At 64.0% G+C, this 9,548-nt stretch overlaps 1 protein-coding gene across 1 annotated transcript; it reads right to left on the reverse strand.

Annotated features, from left to right (window-relative positions):
• Positions 1-160: 160 nt before the first annotated feature.
• On the reverse strand, positions 161-8,646 carry CHLRE_04g228500v5 (uncharacterized protein). The gene is made up of 12 exons (XM_043062058.1): positions 8,253-8,646; positions 7,284-7,346; positions 6,963-7,042; positions 6,473-6,593; positions 5,731-5,793; positions 5,037-5,294; positions 4,698-4,770; positions 4,437-4,519; positions 2,855-3,025; positions 2,223-2,567; positions 1,840-1,934; positions 161-1,623 (listed from the first exon to the last, which is right to left on the reverse strand). The coding sequence occupies exons 1-12, from the start codon at positions 8,358-8,360 to the stop codon at positions 945-947; spliced, it is 2,139 nt and encodes a 712-aa protein (XP_042925410.1). The 5' UTR covers positions 8,361-8,646; the 3' UTR covers positions 161-944.
• Positions 8,647-9,548: the final 902 nt, after the last annotated feature.

The raw sequence follows: 9,548 nt of genomic DNA on the forward strand, positions 1-9,548 counted from the left end.
CCTGCCCATCCGCAATTTCACAACCTGCCCGGGGAAACGCCGACACGGGGTCACACCTGTCCTGCACTCGGACTCCTTACGCCATCGCCGATTTGCTGAAGCGTGAAAGACCTGAAGCTGAACCGAGTGAAGCCCGCCCTGCTGTCTGGGTCTGATGTGTCCAGGACATACGGTAGATGACGGCCTCACATTCTCACAATCGGCGCCTCGGCTTCCAGCCATTCGCGCACGACCACAACAGTAGCTGCGTAGCGCATGCCCTTTGCCCCCGTGGGCCCGGAAGTGGCTCCCTGCGCCCATGCATCGTGCGCACTCGCACCTCACAAGCGACAGACTGGCACGGGGCTGCTGGGCACGTGCGTCCATGCAACCCAACGCACCAGGATGTCGACCAGGCACACCGGACACGTGGCCACAGCCCATCAGCAGGCCCCACCACACACTGCACCCCCGTGCGTCCCAGTCATGCCCGGTTGCCCGCACCAGTTGCCCGCCCCAGCTGCCCGCCCCAGCTGCCCGCACTATCCCATCAGACCACCCATCGCACACCCGCATACAGCGAGTGGTGCGCACGCAGGCCCCCACTGCATTCGCATCCAGTGATCCAGCCCCCTGCTATGATCCTTGGGGCTCGCCGCCACCGCCCCATACAGCATCAGCGACACGGCTGCTTGCCGAGGCAGCGGGCGCCGGGGACAGGCACGACAGGCTGCTCTTAAGGCACGCTCTGGACCGCTCTGTAGCAACCACGCAACTCCAAGCCCCGACTTGAACGCCACGTCCACCCGTTTGCAGTCCGTATTCTTTTTGGGTAATGTTATACTTCACCATTGTTTGACGCCTCCTTAGTCCTGACCCAAATGCGCCAGTCCGACCCAAAACACATACAAAAACGACATGAAGCCGCCGCCGTAAGTACCATATCACAAGAAGCGGATGCAGACTCACAACGCCGGCCCGGGCGCGGGCTCGTGCTTCGGCAGCGGCTGCGCCGGTCCCGACTGCTGAGCCGCACGGACCCACGCAATGGAGGGCGGCGAATCCGACCCTGGCGGCGAAGGGTGGCCCTGCACGTGGCCCGTGCCGAGGTGAGGTCCCACTCCACCCGGGCCTCCGCCGCCCGCGATGCCTGCGCCAGCTGCCGCCACCGCCACGCGCAGGTTGGGGTGCGAGTGGTGGTGGCCGTGGCCGTGACCCAACCCACCGCCGGGCCCCGGCGGCACCTGCCCGCTCGCCACGCCCTGCAGGCCCCCACCCTCCACCGCCCCCACCCCGCCTGCTCCCGCCCCCGCTCCCGCCCCTGCTACAGCCCCTGCTCCCGCCCCTGCTACAGCCCCCGCGCCGGCGGCGGTGCCGCCGGTCAACGCGGCCAGCGCGCCGTGACTGTAGTGGTGGTGCGGCGCGAAGTGGGCGGGGACGGTGACGCCTAGGAGCTTGTCGAGGGGCAGGCCCAGTGTCTGCAGCAGCGACCGCAACACGGCGGGCACGTCGTGCCGCGTGAAGGCCATGAGAGTGTCGCGCACCCAGCGGCTGCCGCCGGCGCCGCTGCCGGCGGCGGGCGGCCCGGACGGCGCCACCACGCCCTCCACGTCCGTGCGCCCGTCGCGCACAATGACCAGCACCCTGCGTTGCGTTGCGTTGCGGTGTAAGAGAGACGTCGTTGCCAGGCCGTTCCCGTCATCTTGCCCAGGGCATTCGCTGCAACCCGCGAAATGCTTTTGTGTTTGTATGCGTCCCTGCGACCGAAACAATAAACCCCGACCCACAAACACACACACACACATATACACGCAAACGAACACACACATGCGCGCTCGCCCTCTCTCCCCCCTGTCCCACCTGTGGCTGGGCCCCACGCGGACCTCCATGGCGCTGGTGAGCAGTGAGGGGCCGGCGGGGCGCCAGCGCAACGTCACGTACGGCAGCGCGTGCGCCTGCGGGGCGGCGGAGGCGGGAGGCGGGGTCAGGAGGCGGAGCAGGCGGAGGAGGGGGAGGAGGGGGAGGAGGGGGATAGGGGAGGTCAGAAGGCGAGGGACGAGAAGGTTGAAAGCCGAGTGGTGGGAAAGTTGGAAAGGGGAGCGGCACCATGACCGTCATCGCTGCTGCTCAGAGCATTCAGTACTGGTACATCAGTATGTCTCAGACATTTCATGCGTGAATGTCAACCAGTGTTAGCGACACACACGAAAGAGTTCAAACACACCCATTCCTGACTCCCTCACCTCGAGGTCAAGGTGATACCTCTGGTGGTCCCGGAAGACCATCTGGTTTAACAACGCCGCCAGGTCTGGTAACAGCGGCAGACCAGATACCAGACCAGGCGCCGGCCCGCCTCCACCGCCGCCGCCACCAGACGCCGTCGCGCGGCCCGCCGCCGCCGCCAGCGCGGCCTGGGCGGCGGCGCTGGTGGCGGCGGCTAGGGAGGTGAGGTGGCCGGGGCGGGGGCGGGGCGGCGGCGGCGGGGGCTTGAAGGCCGGTGGCAGGCGGCATGTGAGCAGGTGCTCCAGCATGAGAGGCCGCAGCGCGGCGAGGGAGGGGTCGGGCGTGATGAGCACGTTCTGGGAGGCCTGTGGAGGTGGCGGGTGGGGAGGGGTGGACTAGGTTGGGTTGGAGTGGGTTGGAATGGAGTGGAGTGTGAGCGACGAGCGGAGCGGAGTGGGGTGGAATGGGGTAGAAATAGTATGTCCCAAACCCAACGTAAGAGTGGAGTGTGTTGGGGTTTAAAACTTGCCACGCCTTCATAGGATGCCTGTTGACACGCACCCGGCACGTGTGACCATGCAAGAAGCAAACCTCACGCGGTGCGTCAAACAGGACACCACGACAGCCGACAAAACCCGGCCCATCCACCCACCAGTCGTGCCAGGCTGACGTGCACGTGGTGTGCCCCGCCGCCGCCGCCTCCACCACCACCCGCAGCCGCCGCCGCCGCCGCGCCTGCGCCCGTGGCGCCCGCCGCCGCGCCACCGCCGCCGACCGCCGCCACCCCCAGGGCCGCCGCGTCCTTCTCCAGTCCCGCCGCCACCTGCATTGATGATATTGTCGTACACCAGTGAAGCGAACGGCCGCCAGGTCGCAGCAGTACAAAAGTCGCAAGTGGTGCCGCATGTTGTTGCCGCATGCTGCTGCCCTGAACCCCGTGGCCCAATTCCCCACTGCGGACACCGAACACGTGGCGGTGCGGCGGCAACGTGTGTGTGTGTGTGTGTGTGTGTGTGTGTGTGTGTGTGTGTGTGTGTGTGTGTGTGTGTGTGTGTGTGTGTATGTGTTAAACAAAGAATCAAACGGAACAAAATTCCGCCATACACGCGCGCGCAGTTACCAAAAAATACCGACGCCGGTTACCGAGCTCCGCGTTTGTCGATGTTGCCCCAGTTGTCACCTTGAGTATACTCACCCGCATATGTTGCCTGGAACCCCCTACCCGGGCGTTTGGCATTCAGCCTCGTCTCCGAGGTGCGCCCGCATGCGCATGTGTGTATGTGTGTGTCCCGCAACCGCCCAGCGCATTGGCCCCCCGCGCGACGTCCCCCCCCCAGTGCATGCAAGCGCTGGAGCTGCATCGCACACACAGCGTCGTGGCCGCAGCCCCCACAGGCCACACTCTCCTCCACGTGTTCTTGCATTGGGTTTGGTATACTTTGGGCTGGTATCTACAGCCCCCCATTGGGACCAATTGGGCTCGGGCACATAACCCCCCTCCAACCTGTCCCCCACCTGTCCCCCACATGCCCTCCACCTGTCCCCCACATGCCCTCCACCTGTCCCCCACATGCCCTCCACCTGTACCCCACCTGTACCCCACCTGTACCCCACCTGTACCCCACCTGTCCCCCACATGCCCTCCACCTGTCCCCCACCTGTCCCCCACCTGTCCCCCACCTGTACCCCACCTGTCCCCCACCTGCCCTCCACCTGTCCCCCACCTGTCCCCCACCTGTCCCCCACCTGTCCCCCACCTGTCCCCCACATGCCCTCCACCTGTACCCCACCTGTACCCCACCTGTACCCCACCTGTCCCCCACCTCTACCCCACCTGTCCCCCACATGCCCTCCACCTGTCCCCCACCTGTACCCCACCTGTCCCCCACCTGTCCCCCACCTGTCCCCCACCTGCCCTCCACCTGTTCCCCACCTGTCCCCCACCTGTACCCCACCTGTCCCCCACCTGTACCCCACCTGTCCCCCACCTGCCCTCCACCTGTCCCCCACCTGTCCCCCACCTGTACCCCACCTGTCCCCCACATGCCCTCCACCTGTACCCCACCTGTCCCCCACCTGTCCCCCACCTGTCCCCCACATGCCCTCCACCTGTACCCCACCTGTCCCCCACCTGTACCCCACCTGCTCCCCCCTCCCCTCCAACCCCATGCCCCCCCCCCAGCAAACCCCCCCAGCACCCCCCCCAGCACCCCCCCCCGGCACCCCCCACCCACCTGGCGCCACAGCTGCCGCCGCTGCAGCTGCAGCAGCAGCGCGTGCACCCGCCTCGCGCCACCCACCAGCAGCGTGCGCGCACCTGCACATGCCGAGTGTTTAAGTGCGGTAAGGAGCGAGTGCGTCGGCATTGTGTGGGTGGGCGGTTGAGTGGGATGGGTGGTCATATCTGTATGTAAAAGAGCAGACCAAAAAAAGGGTCATACAGCATACTTCCTCAGTGCATCATCACATGCGGTTCAGTTCGTTTGAGTCCCCACCTTTCCCGTTCAGGCGCGTGCTGCCGGTCCGAGTGGAGTCGTTGATGTCCGGCCGCTCCTCCGGCATCTCCAGCTGCCGGGATTGAACAAGGAGTGATTAAACGAAACAGAACACAAGGAACAGCGGACAAAGCACTAGCATCCAGCATGAAGGAGGGAGTCACTCGTTTGAACCGATCAGGTCGACACGCGCCGCATGTGCGGCGAAGATACGGTACGCAAAAATGCGAAGCGTGTGCGTGTCGACACGCTAGCAGGTTCAACCTGTGCTGCAGCGAGCCACACGCCACGCCACGCCACGCCACGCCACGCCACGCCGCGCCACAGCACGCCACGCACCTGCACTCGCAGCGCCCCCGCCTCGTCCTTCAACAGCGGAACCAACAGCGACCCACTTCCGACCTCGTACGTGTTGCCAGTCAGCGCCTGGCCCGCCGCCACGCCGCTGGCGGCTGCGCCGGCGGCCGCCGCCGCCGCGCCGCCGCCCGCCGCCGCGTCCTGCTGCCCGCCGCCGCCGCCGGAGGCTGCGGCCATGGGCTCGGTGATGGAGAGGTCCACCATGAATGGGCAGTCGATGACGCGGGGGTTGAGGTGGATCTGTGTGTTTGTGTGTGGGGGGTTACATTCATAATTATTTTACGAAGAGAAGGCGTAGCCAGAAACATTAGGGGCGGCAGGGGGGCATGGCGTGTGGGGATATTTGTGAGCACGTGTGGCAGGTGAATGTCAAGGTGAACGTCAAGGTGAAGGTCAAGTTGAACGTGTGTCGGTTTGGCCTTTTGGGCGGGCCACTGCATTGGGCGAGGGGCTCTGGAAGGGCAACGTGGCAGTCGCAGGTGCGAAGGTGCACGAGTGACCGCATGCTAGGCTACGCCGCCCCCCGTCGGGTCGTGGTGAAAGTGTGAAACAAACACGAGCTTGTTGTGACCCCCGTCCTGAGTCCCTAGCGGTGCCTCCCACCATCCAAAACATCCCCCACACCTCAATCCCTCAAAGCCCTAACACCTGGCGACCCCTCTCAGCCTCAGCCCACCTTCCAGAACATCTGCAGCTGCCGCAGCTGGCAGTAGAACTTGTCCTCCCGCTCCACGTGAGCCTGTGTGTGTATGGGGGGGGGTTTGTAAATACCAGCCCAAACTAAACCAAAGCCATCGAAAACGGGAGTGCAGGCAGAGGCATTAGTTGCGAGCGATAATACTTATGGGATGTGGGCCGAGGCGTCGTGGAGTAGCAGGGCGAGCGGCGCCGGCGATAAATGTCGCCGCCCGGGCTCGGTGACGCGCACAACAGCACAAGACAGGCACGCGGACGCGGCAAGGATGCTTGGAAAAGCGGTACAGGATGCACTTGGGGGTGTAAATACCAACCCAAACTAAACTGGGGGGCCGAGGCGCGCGGCGACGGCTGTACCAGCCATGATGCTGTCCGGTTGTTGTTTCGACAGCCTGCTGCAACAACCCAATGCCCCGTCCAGCCGCCAGACCTCCGCTCCCCCCCTCAAAGTCAACCCTCTGCCATCGGCGTCGGGATCTTGGCACGGGATCTTGGGCACAGATCTCCATTACCCACCCACCCCATCCACCTTCCCCAACCACCCCCCTGTTCCCATTGCCTTGACCTCCCACGTGGACTATTGTCGCGGGCCACCCCGTTGTCAAGCATAGGCCACGCTCTCCTCCTCGCTGTATTGCACTGGGTTCGGTTTAGTTTGGGCTGAACTCTACACCCACCCCCACCCACCCCCGGGCCCCCGCTGCCTCCGCCCCAGCCCGCACCTGCAGCGCCGCCGCCCCCTCCGCCAGCCGCCGACTGAGCCGCCCCAGCGCCGCGCTGGTCGCCGCCACGCGGCTCTGCAGGCTGTTGGCCACCGCGTCCTCGCGCTTCACACCCGGGCGCCTGCAACAGAGGTGGGACAAGAGGAGGAGGAGGCGGATAAGCGGGGGTAAGGAGGAGAAGGATGAGGAGGTGGGGCCAAAAGTGGGGCAGGAGGATGAGGTGGGGCAGGAGGTGGGGCAGGAGGTGGGGTTACGCGCATTAAGTTTACTAAGTGAAGTCGTAGCCAGGTACAAAGGTACACAGTAGTCGTCGGTACCGTTACGTGGGGCCAGGGGTGCGCACATACGCACGGAGGGAAATGCAGTGGGTCAACGAGGCAACGAGCAGAGACGCAGCGGGGGGTGGCAAAGCTGGTAGGGGGGGGGACGCCAGGAGCCCGCAGGCGTCCTACATGCCTCCACCTGCATCTGCCGCACACGGCACACGCACCTGCCCGCACTGAAAGGCTTGGCCTCCAGAAAGGACCGGTCCAGGTTGGTGACCACGTCCACCAGGATGTCCAGATTGCCCTGTGAGGCCCAGTTTAGGTGCTTACTGGGTTTCTTCTACAACAACATATGCTTGGAAACACGTGAGGTGTAGAATATACGACGCGGGGGCGGGGGGTTAATCGGGTGTGGCATTGGGGATGGAAAACAAGGGAGTTGAGTAGCCGATACATACAGCGCGGCACGCCTTACGCCTGTCTGCGGATTCGCAAGTGCGTCATCCCAAGTCATTTACTTTCTAATGACCACCGCCTCGCCGCACCTTTGCCTCCTCAAACACCTTGATCACTTCCCCGGGGTCGGGCGGCGCGTCGTCGGCGACCGCCTGCGTGTGCCGCAGCACCGTTGGCGGAGCAGCAGTGTGCGTGTGTCAGGAATACAAGCACGAGGAGAAGAGGGTTGGCACAGCAGAGCACTGGTTTGTGTGCGTGTGCGTGTGCGTGTGCGTGTGCGCGCCAACATGTCTGCCTACCCCGTGGGTGGGCGGGGGCTTTCTGCCCCAAACAGCGCGCCGGGTGTGTCCTACTCTTCGCGTGCTGCCCCGCAGCGCCGCCTGGCGGCCAGACAGCATCAGGCCACCAGCACCGCGTCCCAGACCCCACCCCTCTGCTTCAACTATAGTGCTTGTGTCAATTGCTTGCCAGCGGCCGTGCCGGCTCTACCACCTTGCCGGGCTGACCACACAGCATACCAGCTGCGAACAGCTGCGTTGAGCGCCAACAGTATCCAATTCGCCTCCGAGTCCCCACGGCCCCAACCCTGGAACGCAGGAGCGTGGGTCCGGCCTGCTTTCCCACTGCACCTGTGCGCGCTTGCCCTGCCCAGCCCCCCTTCCACAACAATCACACCCCTGTCGCCCTGTCGCTTGCACATGCGAGCCGGCGCCAGCCACCGCGGGTGCAGCCATCCAGCCCCTCAGCTAGATGCACCCCCGGGCGGGCTGCTGCTGCGAGCTGATGGCTGCACGAGCGCCGGGCGGCGGTGGGTGTCACACCGCCCGCGCGCACACCAACCAGGACTGGGGGGGGGCCTCCACGGGAGGGCTCCGCGGTGCCGCTGCTGGTGCCAGGGCCGCAACAGACCCGCGCCAACCCCCTCCCCCGCTAGTTCAGCTTGGCACCCCGAGAGGAGGTGGCTTTCAGGCTCAGGAGGTGCTCTGCAAGGGACGCCGCCCCGGCCGCAGCTGCACCCGCGCACTCGGCGCCAACTCCACGCAGGCCAAGCCGCTCACCTCCGTCGGGGCCTCCTCCGTCGGCCCAGCAGCATCCAGCAGGTTCATATAAGACATATCCATTGGGTCCCATCCCTCTCGCAGCTCCTTGCCGGTGGGCTCTATCATTTTCAGTCGTTTAGCACACACTTGCGCCGGCACAGCGAAAGCCATCCTGCAGAGAGTTCTTAGCTGCGCGGTGAGCGGGCCTAGGGGGCCGTCGCATCCTAGGCCCGCCTAATTACAGAGCGTCAGATTGGAATTTGGTGAACCGCTGGGTGTGTCTCGCCATCTAACAGGTTAACCGCTGTATCATGTATCTAGCGTGCTCCAATATGGTTTCTATCAATACTGACTGGTGAAATGCTGGTAGAACTAGTTTGATCAGTCGTTTCCTTTGGAAACGCACGATGTTAACGGCATAAGCATGTTGTCATTGTACAGCATGACACAAAGCACCGAGGCCTCCATCAATCGCGCACATCAAGGTCGCGTGCGTGTCGTTTCCTGGCACCATCCATCCTTCCACCTCGCAACGAACTGCTCTGTGCCAGAATCCAAATACTGAAATGCATGCTGTACATGGGTGAGTGCCGAATGCTAGGTACGCCTGACCGCGGTTTCACACGCCTTTCCACCAGCGATGACCGGCACCTGCGCATTCGACCGTCCGACCGTCCCTGCACATCCCAGTTTTGAACCGGTTGAGGCCGGTTCTTGGGGGATTGTGGTCCAATCATGCCGGCGTCTAACGACGCACATGTCCCACCATACGGGCATGCAAGGGCGAGCACTTGAGCGAGTGGGTCGTTGTAGGGCCCAGTAGGCGCCAGACTCTCACTCTCAGGCACGACGTCCACGGGAGAGACGGGAGAGAGCTGACAACGGGACTGGCCTTCGCCCAGGTCAGCAGTAAAGGATGGTATACAAACTTGCATTGGGATTAGAGGATTGTCCAGTCTCGTACAAGCAAATTGCGCCAAATTGTGCCCAATTGCTGAGTGTGCAACGGGTAGGGTCTGGCTACGGTAGGGTCCAACAGTTACCATATTGCACTCAGGCACTCAGCCAGGAGCAACTGTTTACCCATGAGAAGGCCACCAGGCAGGTGTGGCATATTGTCAAGGCTGATAAGCAGCAAGCGACGACAAGGGGGTCAGGGTGCTGGCTTGACGTGGCGCTGTCCCTGGGTAATACAGGGGGCCGTGCGCCTGCGTGCGCATTGCGATCGAACGCATGCTATGCATTCTAAGTTCATAAAGCAGAATCTGAAATGGCGTGGAGCTTTCGGGGACGCCAGCGCAGTCGGCTAGGGAG

This window comes from Chlamydomonas reinhardtii, chromosome 4 (genome assembly GCF_000002595.2).
Source record: "Chlamydomonas reinhardtii strain CC-503 cw92 mt+ chromosome 4, whole genome shotgun sequence".
Lineage (NCBI taxonomy): Eukaryota > Viridiplantae > Chlorophyta > Chlorophyceae > Chlamydomonadales > Chlamydomonadaceae > Chlamydomonas > Chlamydomonas reinhardtii.

Coding starts and splice junctions, on each gene's coding strand:
- CHLRE_04g228500v5 (XM_043062058.1), bottom strand. CDS start 8,360: ATGATAGAGCCCACCGGCAAGGAGCTGCGAGAGGGATGGGACCCAATG. Junction 4,520..4,697: donor CACGCGCCTGAACGGGAAAG/GTGGGGACTCAA, acceptor CGGCATGTGCAG/GTGCGCGCACGCTGCTGGTG. Junction 2,568..2,854: donor ACGTCAGCCTGGCACGACTG/GTGGGTGGATGG, acceptor CCACCTCCACAG/GCCTCCCAGAACGTGCTCAT.